The sequence below is a fragment of the Genypterus blacodes genome, unplaced genomic scaffold (assembly GCF_046128005.1).
Source record: "Genypterus blacodes isolate CSIRO-AG114 ecotype Tasmania unplaced genomic scaffold, CSIRO-AGI_Gbla_v1 ptg000058l_1, whole genome shotgun sequence".
Classification (NCBI taxonomy): domain Eukaryota; kingdom Metazoa; phylum Chordata; class Actinopteri; order Ophidiiformes; family Ophidiidae; genus Genypterus; species Genypterus blacodes.
The window spans coordinates 4,024,807-4,046,482 of NW_027466870.1; the positions used below are offsets into that span (position 1 = coordinate 4,024,807).

General features: G+C 47.8%; 2 protein-coding genes across 2 annotated transcripts; both read left to right on the plus strand.

Annotated features, from left to right (window-relative positions):
* The first annotated feature begins 596 nt into the window (after window positions 1-596).
* Window positions 597-14,085, plus strand: cdc34a (cell division cycle 34 homolog (S. cerevisiae) a). Its single transcript, XM_076153426.1, has 5 exons — window positions 597-1,037; window positions 9,466-9,552; window positions 9,655-9,752; window positions 11,386-11,520; window positions 11,715-14,085. Exons 1-5 carry the CDS (start codon window positions 855-857, stop codon window positions 11,935-11,937), a joined length of 726 nt encoding a protein of 241 aa, XP_076009541.1. The 5' UTR covers window positions 597-854; the 3' UTR covers window positions 11,938-14,085.
* A 5,967-nt stretch (window positions 14,086-20,052) lies between these two features.
* Window positions 20,053-21,309, plus strand: LOC143003130 (C2 calcium-dependent domain-containing protein 4C). Its single transcript, XM_076153647.1, has one exon. It carries the CDS (start codon window positions 20,053-20,055, stop codon window positions 21,307-21,309), a length of 1,257 nt encoding a protein of 418 aa, XP_076009762.1.
* Window positions 21,310-21,676: the final 367 nt, after the last annotated feature.

Sequence of the window (21,676 nt, forward strand, 5' to 3'; positions counted from 1 at the left end):
GTTACAGTGAATATATAAACTCCCACGTATGAGAAGACATTACGTGAAATCTCTCCGTGTGTGTAAAGGAGCTCAGCAGAAGGTGGGTGCGGTGTTTTAAAGGTTGAGTTACAATCTCATGGTTTTGTTTAACATTGAGGAATGGTGAAGACGCCAGCTTTCTATGACGCAGGCGTCTGACTTCAAGTTAAAGCTTCATATAAAAGCTCGCTTGATGAAGGCAAAGGTCGCTCAGCTGACCTCGTTTCTCTAATAGCAACACATCTGAAAGGGGAGACAGGTTAGCAGTTAGCATTAGTATAAAGACAGAACCTGCTAATGAGTCAAGCTTCCGGTTTTGCCTTTTCAGAATAAAACCCAACTGAGCTCAGGAAAAAGAAAATCATTTAATTCAATGTTAAAGTGTCTTTCTTAACTTATCCCCGTGGAAATTATTGGTCTCGCATTAACATTTGGACGGAATTCCTTAAATGTGATTGTGTTTTATAGAATCACAACATGCAATACACTGTGAACGATTACTTTTAATAAAATAATATAAATGCATTTATTGTGAAAGGCATAACGGAAGTAGTATACGCGGTGGCTGAGCTGACTTGAGTCTTCTCAGTCGATAACTGGAGCTCCGGGTTTCTTCACAACAACAGAGGAGAGCAACTGTGAACGAATAAACCCGAGTGTCGCTTCTTCCTACCCGCTACTTTTACAAACACCACAGAGACTGAAAGTAGCGCGTCGCAGCCGGCAGAGCTTCCTTCCCCGCTGCCCTGTGTTTGTCCTGCCGAGCTAGCTTTGTCCTCATCTTAGTCACAGCTGTGGGTTGCTGAGATATTTGACACGGAGCGTTGTGGAATATGGCTCAGCATGGACACCATGTAGCCAGTTCACAAAAAGCACTCATGCTGGAGATGAAAAGTCTCCAAGACGAGCCGGTGGAGGGCTTCAAAATAACTTTAGTGGACGAGTCGGACATGTACAACTGGGAAGTAGCGATATTCGGACCCCCGAACACGCACTACGAAGGAGGGTATTTTAAGGTGAGTGGCTAATGTTAGCTAGCGAGTCTTGTCTATTGTTCTTTAGAGAGCTACGGGAGCTTTATTTAGCTTAGGTTGTCATATATGTCCGTGATTAAACGATTCATCGAGGTGTTTTCCGGGTTCCCCCAACAAGCTGAAGTCACTTTGTCCCCTTTTTCTGTGATTGAACAGATTTCCTTCTTTGTTCAACTTTAAATCGCCTCCGGTTTTATCGCACATTACCCCAACGTACTATTCCGTCATATCAGACATCTAGACTCCTTCACCCACGTCCCGTTTTTAATCATAATATAACATCGAGGCGGTGTTTTTATGTATTTATAATTACTTTGTCTAATCGCGGAACAAAAGACTGTTAGCAAACCCGCCTCCAGCTATTATTCGCATCCTCGTCATCTTCGAACCCAATCACTCCCTTTGTCTTATTAAGGCTCATCAACAGCTCTTTTGTTTGTATATCTTGATTTACTCAGTTATCCAGCACCACACTCCCTTTAGTAGTACAAAGATCAACCCTTTTTTCTTGCGTGTATTTTTTCTGTACTTCCTCCCATGAGGGCGAACTTGTTAGTTTCACGGGTCTCTTGTTCCTGTTTGTGAAATGTTGCGTTGACTCACAAAGAGCAGTGACTCTTAACAAGTAAATCCTGCTGGTTAAGAAAACTCTCGGTACCACTTTTCCACGCTTCTCTTACTGTGTTTGTACTTGTTTTCGCTTTAAATTGGCAAGATCCCTTAGTCCCTGTGACCCTTGACCTGGTTTGTACTAGTTAGTTGTTTGTGCTGTTGAGAGGGGGGTCTGATCATTTTCAAGTCCACCTTTGGGCTCCACACCTACTCTGCCTCCTTGGCTTTGGTTGCCACATCATAATCTACTGTTGATTTGACTGAAACTCTGACCACGGTGTGAAAATCAGTTTCAGGTGTTGCAAAACGAAGCAGGAATAGTTGCCTGCAGGTCATTTAGGCTTGTTAATGTGGTTACTCGACTTATGTAGCACTTTTATTTATTGCATGTTCCAGCATATGCACACAAAAAAACCCTGCTTCAGCTTCCAACATGCCATGGAAAGTTTTTTATTGTCTTTCAAACAACAGATAAAGGGTTTGTACATCATGGTGTACTGCTTCCCTTACATGGTCTCTTTCTAGTGGCCTCATAATGCTCACTCTGTGTTTTTTGTGTGCTGGTGCATTCAGGTTTCTCTGAATTTTCTCTCCACGTCCTGTTTTTTTAACTACTGGCTAAGTTGCTCGGTGCCGTGTGATTCCAGTTCCTCTCTGGTCTGCTCGGTTGGCCTGTGTTCGTCTTCTCCAAGCCTGAGAACACGAACGGGGGACCTGAGCCAGGCTGCCATAGTCTGTGTTCGGTGCCTCAGTGTGTCGGTGTGGGTGCTGTGTACAGGATTCCTTTGTCGGGCCAGGAATGCACAGGCTGACTGTGAAATCCACCGCTCGGTTGTGACTCATTGTTCCGTGCTGGCTTTCCATCCAACCAGTTTGCCATATTGTGAGTGAGAATCCCCCCTGTTCGGACCAGGTTACCTAAACACACCATCTGCCGTGGCACGCCGCCGCCGCAGCTGCCTGCCTGTTCAACAGAAACGGGGCTCATTACGTCACGTGAAACTGGTTGAGTCAGGTGTTTATGGTTGTTCACAGTGCCTATCCTCAGATTGGACTGTGACACTTGCGGCAATCTACAACAAACCACAACACAACTACAGATCTTATTGATGTGACCTGGGAGTCTGACTGTTTATTTACTGATTCTGAGACAGTTCTCCGTGTCCTTCGCTGTGCTCTAGACAGCGTGTATGGGCTTCTGCTTCTTTATGTGAACTTGTTTTGCAGGGTCTGTGTGTCTGCTCATTGATCCCTGAGGGCAGCTCAGTCCCTGGGACATGTGTGGAACATGAATGAAGCTCAGAAGCCTCCTGCTATTGCAAGTTCATTTTATCCAACAGACCAATGTAAAAGCCAACGATGAACTCGATTATTTGTAATTTAGAAAGTTCATATTATTCTGAAAGGTATAATTTAGTGACGTGTACACGTGGCATCATTGAAACTTAGTAGATGACATCAGCGTTGCAGGTATGTAAGTCATGATGTCGTTGCTCCAAGTTTGTTTACGATTGAAACTACGCCTCAATGTACACATGACCTGACACATGACCCCACCCAACAGCACATACAGCGTCTCTGAGCGCTTTACATGCAGCAAATGGCTCCGAAAACGTGAACACACCTGGTTGAACTAATAAGGCGTGGGTCGAGCACGGAAAGAGAGAGAGAGAGAGAGAGAAAACATGCAGGGCAGGGATACTCCAGGATCTGAATCCAGAGTCCTGTGCTGTTTGTTTTTGGTTTTACTCTCCTCCAATCACTCCAAGCAGGAATTTGCAATGTTGCAAATGCAGCTTTCAATGCAAAGTGCACAAACTCACTCATGATCGCTTGTAACTTTATCCAGCACCAGCAGTAGATGTCAAAATGGCTGAAGGCTTGCAAATGTAGGAACGGACCTGCATACAACAGACAGAGCCACAGTTGTGTTAAATCATTGATCAAATAAAATTTTAAATATCCAACGGCTTCCCGAACAGTGTATCCTCACAGAACACACACGGCACCAAGCACAGGGATGCTCCTCCATGTTTGATTCTAGTTTGTTCTTTAGATTGTACCAGCTGCACTAAAAAGGCATAGAACTTTTTTTGCTTTCACTGGAAGTAATTACATTATTCTGTAATCCTCAAAGATGGTATCAATAATGGGTTCTGACAATGAATGATCAAAGGACGACACAAACACACATTTACAGTGCTTCTCTGGTCACCAGCAGAGAATGTTGTTTAGCTTGTCAGGTTACACCAGCAGCACCAACAAGATTTTTAACAAGGGGGGGGGATCGAGAGCCCGGGAAGACTCGTGTTTCTTTCTGGTTCCAAACGCATTGCCGCGTCTTTGAGCAATGCCACTGCAAATAGTAATTTCAAGCTGCTGTAATCAATAAAAAACCACTGGCTGAGATCCCAGTGGAGCTGCCCAGCGGACACAGGGAGAGAGAGTCATCATTATTTTTATTAGAACAAGTACCACAGCCTGAAGGAATCCCACAGCTCCATCTCCTCCACTTGAGAGCCACGATGAGTCCCATTCTGTGAGGCTCACTAACTCAGACACCATCAGTGACTAAACTGGCCGCTTCCTGCTCTGTTTTGTCATAAACACAAGAAGAGAGACAGAGCTGCATTTCCACAGCTACACGGTCACCATTTTGGGTTTGAAGTGAGACAGATACTCGTGTGGTGAGACTGTTGAGGCTTTTGTGGACGTAAAGCTTACAGTAAACCTCAAACTGCTTTATGAAGAAGAGGGGAGTTGCCCTTTAGGTTGGAGGCGCAGGCCCGTCTCTCTCTCTCCCTCTCCTGTGTGTGTCTGTTTTAGCTTCTGGCCGTCAGTTGACAGGCACCCAGTTGTGCCGAGCAGCTGACTGTGTTTGTGCCTGGCTTGTGTGCTTGCAACATAATTTGTACTGGCCTCAGTGGCAAGGAGGAGGGGGTTTAGGGCAAGAGGCCCCAGACCGGCTGCAGAGAGCTAGTTGGGGCTGGGTCCGGCTGGGCTGTGGAGTCATGTTTCCCCCTCTGGCTATGTCATGGAGAAACCAGAGCCGGGTAGAGGAAAAGAGACGGGATAATGCAGAGGAGAGAAGGCATTGGGGCCTATAGAGACTTCTTTGAAAGTAGAGCTCAGCAGAGGTGAGTCTGGGGCCCTGGCAGACACTTAACAGGCTCCTGTTCTCTTCCTGTGTGGGCCTCCAGTAATGGGCCACCAGATAGTCGCACCACAGGAAACGCCACTGTAGATCCTCACTCAGACTCAATGGGCTTCATTCACTAATGGGTTTTTTTCTCTGAGATTTGTTCTAACAAGTCGACATCACGCGTTCTTAAACTGCAGAATCATTAGCACCTGTGTTCTTACAGGGATGAAACTTCTCATCCCTGTGAATTAAAAGTGTGTGCCCAGCCAATCCTCATTAAAGGGCACGAGACTGCAGAGCGGTGAGTACAGAAATTGAAAAGAATATTTGAGAGAAGAGTCAAGAATACCCCAAACCAAGATCTAAAGGCTGCAATAGCCAAGAAGCTGCAGGAAGTGACTAGCAAAAGGAGCCGCCGTATGTAGCAGCGCCAGTTGTGGATATCAAACACCAAAGACAAGATAAAGAGAAGGATGTACAGCTAATGAAGTAAACAAAAAAAGGTTTGATCTCAAATGCAATCAAAGGAACGATTACCAAACACAGAAGAGAGACGCCGACCTGTGGAGGGGGTCAAGGCTCGACCGGCACATTGGCACCATCAATGGAAAGACACGTGTGAATCACAAGGTGAGCAGTTTTTTCAGAATTAATTCAATTTGACACAACATTGCATAATAGAAACTCCAAAATAAACGGTCCCTACACTGGTTTAATGTTTACCCTTTATTTACAGATGAAGGGAGGCAGCTGCCCCCTCACGCTGCCTCGTGTCCGGCTCCCCCTAATGCTTGCAGATCAATCAACTCTGGACACGATCCTGAAGAAATGAATACAAACTAATAAGGAATAAAGACCTGAAACCTGTTTTGATATATTCTTTCTTAAGACCAATTCTAAGATATAAACGATGTATTGGTGTGCTGGGATTTTAAATGTGATACCGCTTCAGTGAATGAGGCCCAGGCTCAGGTGAGGGTCTTTAGTAGAAGATGATGTCATGTTATGGGGAATAACCTTTGCCCCCTTTGCCTTGTTCTTGTTGTTGGAAAGACTTCAGTTAATGAGTCGGAGCCTAAGAGGGTATGAACTTGATAATCTTCAGGATTGTGTGTGTGTGTGTGTGTAGTTTAGGGTCTCTGCATTGCAGTGACCTACTTTATGCTGCCTCGCTCTCTCTCGCTCGCTTTCTCTCTCTCTCTCTCTCTCTCTGACAGGTGTGTTTAGGTCACAGCCTGAGGGAAAAGATTAAAAAAAGATATTCATAGAAAGAAAACATTGATCTGATATTCTGGGTAACGATGATGTCATGGTCTTTTTTGTGGTCCCCCTAGATTAAAGATTGGCCCTGGCTCGTGGTCGCTGCTCCTTTTAGCTGTTAATCACCTTTTCACCGTGGATGCTGTTAATTCTGCGCTCAATCCAATTAGGAGGCATGACACGGCAGCCAGTGGGAGCATGTTGCCACAGACGTGCTGAGGCCAGCACTTTGTGACGGGTGTAGACGTTTGCCTTTCCCCCCTCGCACGGAGCTGCTGTATCTGAAGCAACAGCTCTACCCAGCACCGCATGAACCCAAAGCCTCATTCTCCTCCTTAAAGCTGGAGAGGGAGTGTGTGTTGGTGCATTGCTGGTAAAGACACAGAGTTGCCAGATTGGTTGAGTTGCCATTTGTAGTAATTTGTCTGCCCACCTTTGATTTAGAGGCTATTTTGTACGTTTCTCTTCCAGTGTTCAAATGCGTCTCTGTTTCTCTGCGTTTCCGTTCAATAATGTGAAGCAAATATGGCTTGATTTTCTAATTCTTTTCTTTCTTGTGAACCCGGGGGCGGCGACCAGATGCTTGGGCTATAATGACTAACACTGGCCATTTGGCTACACGGCCACGTGTCTCAAAGCCTTCTGGGAGGTAATTGTGCAGACAGGTTTCACTGAGACCCAGAGGGTGCAACATTTCTCCGTGTCCCCGCGCAACCTTTGAGTGGTGAGCACGCTATCAGACCAATCGTTAGGCCGACCGTGTCATGTCCTAGGGCACCGTATCACACCGTGTCAGTGTGTGTAACCAACCACTGATTGGCAAAGGCTGTTCCATTATAGATCTAAGAGTGACTTATTGACTTGACACCTCAAGCAAGCATAAAAAACATGTTTGCCATATTTTGCCAAGGTTCCCATCACCATAACATGCTGAGATTCTCAATGTCAACTTCATTTGTAAACAAACCTTGTTATCTTCACCTTATCTGACACGAGCTCCAGCATTAGGAACATTGGAATGAACCCAGAGAGCTCAGCTGAGAGAGAGAACGTGAGCCCACACCAGCCTTCTCACAGCCCGCCTGCTTCATCTCCTCTCCTCTTCCTCCTCCCGCTTGTGTTTCTTCTCTCTCTAAAAAAGGAATGAGCCGACATCACATCTCTGTGTGTTAAACTGGGAGAGCAAGTCCAAGTGCGTCTGTCCGCACACACATTGAGCTGTGTGTGTGTGTGTGTGTGTGCGTGTGTGCGGCGCGTCCATCTCAGCTCACATCCTGGGCTTTCTCGCTCTGTCATGATGTTTGTAGAGCTGTAAACCTTAACCTTACACACACCGAGGCAGTGTGTTAACAACTCTTATCCACTCCGTATTCATGCTTGTGCCGGGTTAACAACTGTAGCCGGCCCCACTCACCGGTCAGGCTGGACACACTCCCACTCCCTTTCCTGTTAAGGTGTTTCCTCTGGCTGCTGCCCTTAGCTGCGCTCGCATTTATTCACATAAGCCTGATAAAGAAAGCGGTCTCATGCACACTGATGATGAACAGGTCTCATTAACGGGCAGTTTGGAATCGTTCTGTCTTCATTAACTGCCAACCAAACATTCCTGTATGATAGAAGTAGCAGCGCTGCTTAACAAAGCTCTGGTTCAGGCCCCACAGTGGGACAGGGATTATGTTGTTTTACTGTATGATTGGAGGTCATGGATGGATTTGACCGGATGACACTGATCCTCACTTTGAAGGATAATCAGACCTTGAAGACGACGCACGGTGTGAAGCTCCTCCAGCTCGGTGTGTTGGAGAGCTTTGCCCTTTCCCTTCCTGTCTGAAGCGACAGTGTACCCAGAGAGATGATGTCATAACGGACAGGAGCTGGTGGGGCTCAACCAAAGCGTTCTCATTACCTAATGGCATAGCTATCAGCTCACGTTATTGGCATCAATACGCACTGAATATTGCATTGGGAATCAGATCATTATAACATATGTAAGTGAGATAGATAATAAGCATCTTGCTGTTGTTGAAGTTGAGGCTTTTGTGTTTCCTTCGGTAGTGCAGCCTTCACTTTTGCCTCCTGGCCGTCCTCCAGGCCTGCGGCGACACGCTGCACCGCTGCCAGCATGTAATACGTACTGAGCAGGCCGCCGCCGCTGCTGTGCTGCCAGGGTCACTCTGACCCACGGTTTGGGTTTCTCCCTACAAGCAGCAGTCAGTCTGGACTGCCCTGCACGACCTGGGTCACATGGTGCAGGCTGCTCTCTGACTGGTGTACGTTCAGAGGCGGCATGTAACCTCTCTGCTCTTGGATGGAAGCATTTCAGCTGTAACACACACACACACACAGCCCTAAAGTGGATTGTGGATAAATGATGAAGTCAGCAGATTGTGTTTTTTTGGCACTTTTAGCTTCGGTCCCAGACGTTTGCTTTGGGTTTAACTGCAGAGATCAAAGTTAACAACTATAGGCAAAGAGGTTGAGAGCTTAATGTTCAGCATAAATATTATATTTAGTGCAGCCTCCTTTATTCCAACTGAAGCCCCGCCCCTCCTCCACCTCCTCCTCCTCCTCCTCCCTACTGCTCTTTGGTTCACTGTTGCGGGGACCAGCTGACCGTGCCGAATCAGCATATGTGAGTGTGTGTGTGACAGAGACGGGGGATCAGATGGGTTCATGCTATGACTGATGTGGATGTGTGTAATCAGCGAATCCAAGCCTTTAAGAATGGGAGGAGGTATCGTTCATCTGAAAGTGGGATTTATACACAGGGTGTGTGTGTCTGTGTGTGAACAGTGGATTGTCTTGAGTTGCGCCGACAGCTGGCGAAGACAAACCCCAACAATATCTTTATAGCGCCACCCCACCCTCCAGCCTCCAGCCTCCACCCCCGCCCGCTAACGTCTCTCTAAGCCGGGCTCACCAGGCAGCTGAAGGCCGGCGAGCCTCCCTCCCTTCTCCTTCCCTTCCTCCCTCCCTTCCCCCCTCCTTCCCTCCCTCCCTTATATTATGTTACACCTCCATTAGCTGCTCCGTGCTCGGCCACCACAGTCTGGTTGACCATGACTCTACACTTCCTATTTATAGCTTTCTGTCAATCAGCGTTGACTGTGATTAGCAGGAGTGTTGCTCCGTCAGAGTCGGCCTGTTGACAGCAGCGCTGCGAGGAAGGAATTCAGAGTGAAAGTCCAAATGTTACTCAGCCGCTCGGGCACAAAGCATCGCAAAACCGTAAGGAATCACCTGTCAGCCGCCAATTCTCAGGACCAATCAGAGGCCGAAAGTGCACAGCGTTGAAACGTGTGACCACAATTATGAAGCATTTGCTGTGAAGAACCTGTGACTCATCTTCTCGGCCTCACACCTCTAATAAGAATGTTCCCTCCCCCTCTCCCTCAGGCTCGGATCAAGTTCCCCATCGACTATCCCTACTCTCCGCCCGCCTTCCGCTTCCTCACCAAAATGTGGCACCCCAACATCTATGAGGTGAGACATGCAGATCCTTATGTTTCCATCCGGTGCGTCCTCTGTGTCTCAGTGATGTGTAAAGTGTGTTGACGTGACGTTTGTTCTCTTGTGCGGCTCTAGAACGGAGACGTGTGCATCTCCATCCTGCACCCGCCCGTGGACGACCCACAGAGCGGCGAGCTGCCCTCCGAGAGGTGGAATCCCACGCAAAACGTCAGGTACAAAGCAGAACGGAGAGCCTCGTTTTAGTAAAGAGCCAGGGAAAGTGTGAAGTGGGGGTGAACTCAGCGCTTTAGAGTGCAGCGCTGGCACTTTGTCTCTACAGCCGAACTGTAAGGATTGACTTTGATGGGTGTGTTTTTATAGCTGGCAGGCAGCTTGTGCACTGAGGCGCTGAGGCCTGACCCGGCTACTTGCAAAGACTTGAAACTTTTTTTGAAAGTGATGCAATCCCTCGCCGAGAACACAACGTCGTCTCCTGTTAGCCGAGGTGACTGACGCAGGGTCGATACGGCTCAGACCACCGACAGGAAGTTGAGAACGCGTGTTTCAGAGTCGCACAGTGACTCTGAGTAGTCCCGTCGACTCACAGAGACGCTGAATAGGAACGCCGAACAGGGAACCTTCCGGATCGGACTAATTAAAAACTGTGACAGAACTGACAAACGCGTCAGTCACACTCAACATTCCCACCCCAGCCGCTACCTGTCAGACCACACAGGGCCGCTAATGAGCTCAGGCGCCGCTCTCCTCCTGTGTGTATGTGAACTGAGAGGCTCATAGACGACTGAGGGACAAACACACACATTATAAACAATTGTCAGAAGGCAGTGTCACTCCATTTCACATACGCACTTCTACACAGGGCTTAACCCTTGTAGCTTCTCTTTCTTTCTTTCTCTCTCTCTTTCTCCTCCTCTCTCTCTTTTTCTTCCTCTCTTTCTCTCTCTCTTTTTCTTCCTCTCTTTCTCTCTTTTTCTTCTTCGCTCTCTTCCTCTTTCTTTCTCTATCTCTCTTTCTCTTCCTCGCTCTCTTTCTCTTCCTCTTCCTCTCTTTCTCTTCCTTTCTCTCTTTCTCTCTCTCTTTCTCTATCTCTCTTCCTCTCTTTCTCTCTCTTTCTCTTCCTCTTCCTCTCTTTCTCTTCCTTTCTCTCTTTCTCTATCTCTCTTCCTCTCTCTCTTTCTCTTCCTCTCTTTCTCTCTTCCTCTTCCTCTCTTTCTCTCTCTCTCTCTTTCTCTTTCTCTCTCTCTCTTTCCCCCCCCCCCCTCTCTCTCTCTCTGTGTCACGCTTTTCTATTTATCTTCCCCTTTTGGACTTCTGTGGCCTAGGAGGAGAAGCATCAGGATTTTGTCTTATTTCTTGCCTAAGCAGGTTTGATCTCGCAGACTCAGACCCTCCTCACCTACGATCGCGGCCAAACTGCTCAGGCTGAACTCGTTCAGTGGCGTTCTCCTGTTGAATCTTAGTCAGATCCTTGTTATTGTATTGTGAAGTGTGTCTGCAGATTTGAAGAGGTGCTTCTGTTCGCCTGCAAATCAACAAGGTCACTGCTTCACGCCTGGAGTTGTTGTTAATGTCGTCATGAGAAGCTCTCAATGAATGGAATTCATCACGCTGTTTGTCCTCCTCTGACCTTCGTCTCTCTCTCCTCTGCCTCTTTCCTCTTCAAACCTCTTCGTCCTGTATCCTTGTCTCGTCTTACCCTCCCCTCCTTTCCTTTTCCTCGGCTGTTCCTTTCACCTTCCCTCCCCCCTCGTCTCACCTCTCTCCACCTCCTCTCCTTTATTCTCCTCACATTTATCGACCACTCTCTCTCTCTTCCTCCCCCTCCTCCTCCTCTTCCTCTCGCAGGACCATCCTGCTCAGTGTGATCTCACTGCTGAACGAGCCCAACACCTTTTCCCCGGCCAACGTGGACGCGTCCGTCATGTACCGCAAGTGGAGGGACAGTAAGGGGAAGGACAGAGAGTACATCGAGATCATCAGGTACACACACACACACACACACACACACACACTTTAACACACTTTAACACATCAATTCAGAGTGTACCAGCAGCAGCCAAGGTCCATGAGGCCTTGTCTGCTCTGACCTTGAAGCCGATTCCTTCTCCTCATTCTGTTTCTGTCTCTGTCTCTCTCCCTCTCTCCCTGTCTGTCTCTCTCTGTCTGTCTCACAGGAAACAGGTGCTGGCGACCAAAGCCGACGCCGAGCGAGACGGTGTCCGTGTCCCGGTCACTTTGGACGAGTACTGCGTCCGCACCCGCGTCCCGCCCACAGACGACGGCTCCAACCTGTTGTACGACGACTACTACGATGACGAAGACCTGGAGGACGACGACGAGGACGACAACGAGGACTGTTGCTATGACGACGATGACTCGGGCACAGAGGACTCCTGACCGCGCCTCCTCCCCACCCACACGATGCCCCCTGCCCCTCCTCCCCCCTCCTCTCTCCGCTCCTCGTCTACACCCCCGCCCCCCTCCTCTATCACGGACTGAACTTTAATTCCCCGTCCTCACGACTCTTCCTCAATCCAACCGACCCTCATCTTCCTCACTTAGCTCCGCCCCCCCCGTCCACCTTTATTTTGCCACTGGTGCTGTTCCAACATGCACACTAAAACCTGATGCAGTTAAGAAAAGATAGCTACAGAGTCGTTTCCATTTGTTTCTTACATGTGTTTTTATTTCTCCTTTGTTGTCTGAGTTAGAGGTTACACACACAACACAACACACACACACCTGCGCTCACAGCAGGTTCACCTACAGTCAAAGGTGTGTTGTTGTGTTTAGAGAGCCCAGATGTTTAGGTTTCACTCTCTTATCTGCTTCTTGTCTACACTGATGATGCTTTTCATTTCCCCGAAACATTTCCACTCCCAAACCGTCGCCATGACGTCTGCGGGCGTGAATATGACATCGTGTGGTTTGCAGATCAAACGCCAAGCCATGCAGAGGAAGCGTGTCGGAAACCTCGCCGCGCTTGACCTCTGACCCCGCCGGGCCCCAGGGCTCACGCTGCTCTGACCAGGGAAGTAGTTTCATGACACCGCTCACTCCCTTGTGCCTTCCCTCACCTTCCCTCATATTTAAATCGCCGCCTGTCAGGATGTGTGGAGGGTGTGAACGAGATAGATGAACTAGATATGAACTAAAGAGTAGAGAGTTTTTGTTTTGTTTTCGTAATCCCACAAACAGCCTTCATCACACACACACACGTCTGGCCCAGGCCGCTGCACTTCAAATCTAACGTACTGTATTTAAAACCTATGCAGTCGGGGCTTAAACCCGTTGTAAATGCAGTGCTTTAAAGGGGGTGGGGCTTTGGGTCGCCGGGGCCGACCGCGTGTCTTCTGGGGTCGTACATACACAGACACGCCCCCTAATGGCGGCTCTGTGTACAGGCAGTGTCCCTCCTCCCCCTCTGCTGCCATCCACACTCACACCCAGGATGAGCCCAGCAGGTAGTCAGGAGCGCGCCAACACACACACACACACACACACACACACACGAATATATCACAACCGCTCAACAGTATTTTTTGCTTAAAATTAGATTTTTCCTGTTTTCTGAATTTTCACACAGAGAGGCGTAATGGACGTGAAGGCATGGGGGGCGGGGTTTAGGGATGATGACCTCTGAACTCCAGCATGAACAGGAGAATGCAAGTTCTTCACTCGCATGCTGTTATGATGTGTTTGTGGTTTTAGATAAGGAATGGGAAGAATGTGTCCAGGACATAAAGAAGAAGAAGAAGAATTCTCTATTGGGTTTCTTTTGAATTTTTTTAACTGTTGCATTATGAATTGGGCTGAGGGTTCTCACTGTTTTGGACTTCTTTTACTGCTTTTTGATGTATTCGTCGATTATCCAAATTGTGGTGTGAGCAGCAATGTGTTTCTTTTTTTAAAAAAATTCTTTTTTAATTCTTTTCCATGTGTCAAGTGCGACATTACTGACCCACATTTGTTTGCGGGAGGATTTCTCGCGGAAGAACAAAACGTACCCATCGATTACTCATGACACACACACACACACACACACCACACACCACACACACACACACACACACACACACACACGGCATCTCAAAGTGACTGATGTCCCTTATATTGTCTGATTCTCCCCTCCCCCCTTGTGGTGTATGGGATTGAATGTCTGTGAGCTACTCTTCTTCTCCCCCCTCTCCCCCTCCTCCTCCTCACGTCTTCCCCCCCTCCGCCACTCTTTCCTGTTCCTCTTGAGCTCTGATTGGTGGAAGCATCACTGAGGGGAACAAGTCCAGCTGTTAATTACAGAGAATAACAAGCACCTCAGGAAAAAAACAACAACAAACAAACAAACAAACAAACATCCCTTTCCAGCTGAGTGAACGTGACACGGGGAGTCTCACTTTTTTGGCTTCTAAAGACTGTTTACAATCTCTACCTTAATATGCACATGTGGATATTTTGACGATCACTTGATGTTTTTTTTTCTTGTTTGTATTTTCTTTTTTTCTTATTGTTTGTAAATCTATTTAAAACCTGAAATAAAGATCTTTATTAGATGTGGGCTGGTTTTTTATTGGAGAACGTCGGTGGAGAAGTGTTTTATGAAGAACCAGAGACTTTAAGGAGGTGGCGCTCATCGACTTTTCCCCTTTATTGTGTTCTCTTAATAGACACCGAGTGAGGAGTGAGCGATGGCGTTTGGCTGCAGGTAAGAGTCGTGTCCTTCCTGGTTTACAAAGCTTTTTACTTTCTGTCCACGTGAGGAGAGTCCATGATGAGATCTGGACCCAGCAGTCACCCTGGGGGCTCAGATGGTGGTGGAGACTTTAAGGCCTCTATGTGGGTTCATCTGTTCACGTGGGAATGTCACAAATGACTTTTTCACATGGTTTCTTCTTGTCTGACTCCAGGGAATGTGACGTCGCTGAGAATAACGTTTATATACTCCAGTGTGTTTGACAAAGTAAGATTATAGCATATTGCATGAAATAACAAATGTCTCTGTCATGATGTGTCGTATTTAGCTCGATTGCACATTCTATTTACCAGCAATACGCAGTGAAACATTGGATATTGAAGGTTAACATGTCTGTCTGCACTCTGATAGTCTTCATGGATGATCGGGTACAGCAGCAGCGTTTGCCTGAAGGTCGCAGAGATGATCTCCTGACCACTACATTCATCCCTACACTGCCTGTGGTCTCCTGTTCCTGCAAAGAAGCATTCATGTTTGGTGAATCTACCCTGGATTTAAGAGAAGGTACATTTAAATCCAATGACTTTGTAACAAGTCATGCTTTTAAAATCATATGAAAATATACACGAATCACTGCTATTACATGACAAAATATAAACCTAAAATCTCTCTAGTGTCCGTTGGAATGGAAACGTGTGTGTGCTTCCTGTAGTAAACTTTTATACTGCAGTATATTCATTATAGGGCCAATCTTACCTCATGGAGTTAACACCACCTGATATTCTGCACAAGGTCCAAACTGTGTCATGAATAATGAGTTGTAACATAAACGGCATTAATGTGTTAGTTCTTCAATGTGGCAGTAAATCCAATCAATACATTTTACAGTTTCCAATCAGTAAGTGTTTCTAGTGTAAATGGACTGAGTTCGGGTTTCCGCCTCTAGGGGGCAGCAAAAGCTCGCCTCTTGTGATCGTCCCGGTGGTTTTGGCTTCAGCGTCCACAATTCAAAAAACGCATTCAATAGTGCAAATGTCAGTAAGGTTAAAAAAAGATGTGAGGAATTAAGATTTTGGTTAAAATAAGAAAATCTTGGTGTTTTTTTTAGCTGCATTTCAGCTGTTTTCTGTAATTCTGCTCAACTTTACTGGCTGTAGTTTCCTATTTTCCCAGCTGATACTGCATTGTGGTCTGTTTTCCGGACGGGGGCGCTGTAATTCGCTCAGTGTCCCAGTTTATGCTGCTCTCACTGTATTGTCAGGCTTACACTCGCATGCTCCCTTGGTAGCTGTGACCCACCTGTGGCCATCTTTACTCTCATACACCTGATTGAGACCCAACACATGGCGTGCGTGCGCTTGTGTGTGTGTAAGGAGGTCATGTCAGAGAGCCCAACAATCATAGTAATTCACAATGTTTGCTTTGCTCACACACACTCTCTCCTCAGGTCCTAAGTCATCTGGTGTGCTTCCTCCCTGCTGACACACACCACCGTCCATCTAATGCGCTCTGACCTTTAGCCCTGCGTGTGTCCACTCTAAATGCCACTTGAGCGGACTGACCAGCGAGACTCTGAAATGGCCCTGGCATTTGTGGAATTGCTTCTCTCCGTGCTGTCTTTAGTGCTCACGCAGGTTCTGAGTTTGTCTAAAACCGATAACACGTCTCCCGAACAGCGGGGTGTAAGGGAACCAGCGGAACAGCTCCAGATGTTATGATTCACGTCGGGCTCAGCAGAGCAGCGACTCTTGGCGGTGACTCACATGAAGGGCTGGAGGGGGGGGGGGGCTGGTGTTTGAGATATATATATACTTTAAGTAGATCATTTGGCAGCAGTGGGCCACATGACTCTTCACCAAACCCTCTCTCTCTCACACACACACACGCACTTAAAAGCCGCTACAACCAATCAACCAATCAATCAAAACCTATATGGCGTCCTCCCTCCCCTCCCTCCTCCCAAACCCCCAAATTGGTTGCGCCCAGGTTTGCGTCCGAATGTATTGATCGCGCGCGCTCCGTGACGTAATGCAGCGGCCGGAGGAGTCGATCGCGCGCTTCATTGACAATTCCACGCCAATTAAGCGCACAGGCTCATGGGAGTGTGTTTAAAGTAGTTAAATTGGTTATTTTAGTGACGTTAATGTTCACGTTAAATGATATAGGTGTGTTGTAAATGCATTTTGTAACATTATTTTGTCATTCAATATTGTTAACATTATTATTTTATATTCATCTATTCTCCCTCGTTATAAGGTTGACTCATACTTGCTTTAAAAAAAAAAGATCAATTAAAAAGTCATCAAAATACCTAAAACAGTCTATTTTCCATTGTGGAACCCCCACATTTCTGTCAAAGTGGACTGCCCCATGAGGTGACGACCCAGGTCCTGCTCACATGTGTCCCTCTGTCCACTCCCCAGCTGGTGGTCTCAGCGCCGAGGTCCCAGCTGGTCCTGAGTCAGAGCCCACAGTGGCCTGAAGCTGAGCGGAGGGAAGGAGAGCGAGAGATTGGAGCGGTGAAGAAATGGGAGGGGGAGAGTATAGTTATGGTGGTGGGGGGAGAAGGAGGGCGATTGATCCATGTGTCAGGATATGAGATGTCTCCAAGGCAACAGAAGTTGTGTGGAAGGTGGGAGAGGGTTGGCAGGAAGGAGAAAGACGAATGGCAACAATAAAGGCAAAAATGGACCCTATGACGTGCCTCCTTTCTGCTCTCCTCTAGAGAGCGATCCTGTGTGTATGTGTGTGCACCAAAGGCGAATACTGACACACACACACTCTCTGCTAAAGGAACAAGTGACCAAACCTCTGCCTCCTGCGGCGCTTTTGTGTTGCTCAGTTCTGCAGAAAGCCTAATTTCTCCTCCTTCCTGTCCTTCCACAAAGCCAACAGGACGTCAGGAGACACGAGGCAGCTGAGGTGACACACACACACACCATGTGAATGGACGTGAAGTCGACGCCATCGGTTGACTCCTTCCGCTGCTATTTTCCACAAGTAATTGCCTCACTTAGTGCTTATGCCTGGGTACATCTCTCTCTGCCCACGGAGAGAACAAGGAAGCTCATTCCCATTAAATCAGTGTATTATTCCTCCACCAAGAGCTCTTGTGCTCACACACGTGCAGCTGCACTTCCAGGTTCCGGGAACACACTGTTTCAATGCCCCTCGCATTTTTTGGACAGACAAAGATGTAGAGCCGAGCCTTTAATGAGAGCAGAACAGACACATTAACCTTTTCTCAGTCTGTAGTCGCTCCCCACTCAAAGTGAAGAGTCTGAGATTCTTGTGTATGGATCTCATTATTTTGTAAAGGAAGCTGTTAACAGTGTGAGTCTGGAGTTCCATGCACAAAGGTGTGACTCTCATTTAAAGGCCACACAAACACACACAACCTTTTTAAAAAAACCAATTCCTCCATTTTTCTTAGGTTCTTCTTGTATTTGGTTTCCTGCGATCATGATCTCAGAGCTCAATCGCATTTCCAGATGTTGAATACTTAAACTGTCTGGTGTGTAACAGGTGTTCAGGCTCTGGATGGGGGTTGGGATGTGCAGATCTGCCATCTATATGGTAAGCAGCTCTTCTTACAGGATGATTGCGTCATACCCTGCCCCCCCCACCCCCCCTGCACTGACCTGTGAGGGCATCATATGTAATTATCTCCTCTCACAGAGCTCCAACAGCTGACAGGGGTTTCATGCTGTGTTTGCTGCGCTCACCATCATGTCCGACTTTACATTCGCCAGAAGAGAACAACGATCGGAGGCAGGTTTAGCTCCTTCTGTGTGTGTGTGTGTGTGTGTGTGTGTGTGTGTGTGTGTGTGTGTGTGTGTGTGCGTTTGCGTGTGCGTGTGTGTATGTGTGTGAAGGCTTGATCAGCTCAGGTCACGAAGAGCCACTTTTATCTTTATCTTCATCTTCAGTTTGTGGCGTTCTCACTTTATGTCTGTAGTTGTAATGTATTTGTTATTATTATTAGATTTGGGGAAAGAGATTTGAGCCTTTGTCCTGAAATCTAAGTGAGTACATTGTTATTGGAAGGATGACATAATGACTAAAGAGACAAAGCAAATTATGTTGGTGTAAGACAGTCAGAGGGATTTCTCACAACCTGGCAACCCAAAAGTTATTATTACTAATCATCAATAGGATAAATAAATGAGCGACTACATGGAGGAAGAGGCAAACTGACCTGTGACCTGTTCGTCCTGCAGATCAATGAAGTCGGTGTGTGTTTCCCTCACCGTTTGAGACAGACAAATGTATTTGTTGCCATAGCAAAGTCTCCAAGGAAACCAATCGGTCGGTTTGAACCCGAAGACGCCCTGACAGAGAGGAGCTGATGCCAATTGAATCAGAGCGCGCACACACACACACACACACACACACACACACACACACACACACACACACACACACACACACACACACACACACACACACACACACACACACACACACACACACACACACACACACGACGTCATTGCTTCCCAAAGTTCCCATCCTTGTTTGGCATGAAGGTAAAGTTTGTATTTATACATGAATAACTCAACAAAGGGTTAAATGATGGAGACGGTAACATGTGAAGCACCTGTGGGATCCTTCATTCCTTCCGCTGCCCGCGTGGAGCCACACGGAGATCGCTGCTCCTTCTGCGGGGGTTTGATCTCATTGGTCAGCCTCAGCCTCCTCCGCCTATAAAACGCGCCGCGGCCGCTCCGGTGCGCAAAGTCCGAGTCGCCAGAGCGCAGAGCGGCGCCCAGAGCGCAGCGCGTCCCTGAGGAAAGGAGACACTCGCACCGGAGACAACAACCTGACTTTGTGTCCCTTTGTGTCCTGAGGTGAGTCTCTCTTATGTCTCTGTGTTTGTCCACACAGCAGCGGTGTGTTGTCACAGACTTCAGCCGGGTTTGAGTGCAGATTTGTGGGGGAGAGAAACATTTACGCACCTGTGGAGCTGAATTTCTGCTCAACTTATCAAAAGCTTTTTAGGTCCAAATCTACAAGTAGAAGTCAATTATTTCATTTTTGGAATATTAATATTTCCGTAGCTTTTTAGATTAACTCTATTTTTCTTCATCATCTTCCTCTTCTTCGTCATGTTTTGTCTTTATCCGTCATTTTCTTCGTCTTTGCCTGAAGGAAAAAACAACAATGATCAGTAACAGTGACATAGATGCCGCCGGGGATCTTCTAAATACAGATCGATGCTGATTGATTCTGTATCAGCGATCCCGTATTTCCTCCTGTGACACTTGTTGAATGCATCCATTTTAATTTAATTCACCCATAAGCTGTTTTAGCATCGAGTTAAGGTGGATTCTGCATAAATAATAGTCAGCTTAAGGAGTTAAACAGCTGAATTTGATTCTTAACAGAGCAAAGCAACGCACCTATTGTTGCTTTAACTCCTCAGTCTCCTCTTGCATGCTTAACGAAGGGGTTTATTCCCCTTAACATGTCATGAGGAGCTTTACATTCAGATTTAAGGCAGTCTGAATTCATCTTTAAGGGTGTTTGTGCCTGTATAAGGGCATCTTTAAGGCCCTTTGATGCCTCAGTTGAAGCCTGAGGGATGTTTGCTAATATACTAAAATATATTTCCAGTGCAAATCACGTTTTTCCTGCTTAATTCAGTTTGCACGATAGAGTCACATCGCCTCAGTGTGTTGTGTTATTTTTAGCACTCTGATCCCAGTGGACCAGCTGTTCTCAGATTCCTTACATCTTCCACTGTGTGTCATTAATTGCAGATACACCTGATTGCACCCACTGCACTCCCACACACACACGTGGTCCAGTCTGGTGGGACTATGTGGGTTCTGGATAAGATCCGTGGGTCGGTGGAGACCAACGTGCTGCGGCAAGGCGACAACGGAGACAAGAGGTGCGTCGCCCCGGCCTACAGCAATGTCCTCACGCCCGACAAGATCCCCGACTTCTTCATCCCCCCTAAGCTGGTCTGCTGCCCCCCTGAGCCCGAGATTCCTCATGTGAAGCCCAAAGAGAGACTGCAAGCCTCCACGTCGGAGCAAACCATCAGCAGCGGCAGGAAGATCAGCAGCCCTCGCAGTCCACGTCTCGTGACCAAACTGGCAGGAGATACCAAGAACCTGCTGAGAGCCGCCAACCGCCACATCATACAGATTGAGAGCGCCGATGATGTGGTGGCAGGAGACACAAACGCCGACCCCCAGTCGCAGACGGCCATGTCCCTGCCTTACGTTCCCAAAACCCAAACCTCTTACGGCTTTGCCACGCTGAAGGAAAGTCCCCACACCCGCCGCAAAGAGTCCCTGTTCCACTGCGACCTCACCAGTCCCATCACCTCCCCCAACGCCCAGAGGAAGACTCAGGGGAAGAGCGACGGCGGGAACCATCTCAATCCGGCTGACTTCAACACGTCTCACATGAACCCCTACCGCTACTTCAGCGGCGGGGAGAGCGACACCTGCTCCTCGGCCGAGTCGTCCCCCTTCAGCTCTCCTCTGCTCTCCCGCTCGGCCTCCTTGCTCAAGATCTTCACGCACGAGACGCAGGCCAAAGTGGTGAAGGCCAAGCGGACGTTCGCCCGCCACAGTTCGCTCTCCACCGACGAGTGCAGCTCGGCCGAGCCCAGCCCCAACATCCAGCGGCGGCTCCAGGTTCCCTCCCTGCACGGCGGCGCGGGGGCGTCGGACCACGGCCTCCACAGAGAACACACCATCAACCTGCACAAAGGAGGCACGTTGAGGATCAGCGTCAACTACGACAAGAGCACCTCCCGCCTCCTCATCCGCGTCCTGGCTGCCGAGAGCCTCTACGACAAGCACTTTGACATCAAGAGCATCAACTGCTGTGTGTCGGTGTACCTGAACCCGGGGAAGCTGCAGAAGCAACGCAGCAACATCATCAAGAACAGCCGCAACCCCGTGTTCAATGAAGACTTCTTCTTTGACTCCATCAGCTCGGTTCAGGTCAAGAACCTGCTGGTGAAGTTCAAGGTTGTAAACAAAGGCACCAGTCTGAAGAGGGACACGCTGCTGGGAGAGAGAGAGGTGCCGATCACAAAGCTGCTCCACGGCCTCTAAGCCACACAAAGAGAAGAAGAGATAAAGATGGGAGAAAGTGTTTCCGCTACATGTTTGCACTGCTTTGAACTGTTTTTGTTTGAAAAGACGTAAATGGAGGACAGAGCAAAGGAGTGAGACAACGTCCTGACCAGAGGACGGACAGAACTCTGACATCTTCACGAGACATTTGTTAAGCCAAACCGGGGCTGAACAGCGTGCCTGGCTCATGGGCTGGAACAAATCTGCCTCGCTGACACTGTCGCTCTCTTTGTGTGTGTCTTTGTGTGTGTGTGTGTGTGTGTGTGTAGCATGGTTGTGATATTGTAATATGACATCAATTTACAATGGCACAGGATGTGATTCTTCAGTCGGCCGTGTGTTCATC

Bases quoted from the DNA above. Each gene is read 5' to 3' on its own strand.
- cdc34a (XM_076153426.1), top strand. From the start codon at position 855: ATGGCTCAGCATGGACACCATGTAGCCAGTTCACAAAAAGCACTCATG. The intron at 9,553-9,654 runs GTGAGACATGCA...GTGCGGCTCTAG, and splicing joins GGCACCCCAACATCTATGAG to AACGGAGACGTGTGCATCTC. The intron at 9,753-11,385 runs GTACAAAGCAGA...TTCCTCTCGCAG, and splicing joins AATCCCACGCAAAACGTCAG to GACCATCCTGCTCAGTGTGA.
- LOC143003130 (XM_076153647.1), top strand. From the start codon at position 20,053: ATGTGGGTTCTGGATAAGATCCGTGGGTCGGTGGAGACCAACGTGCTG.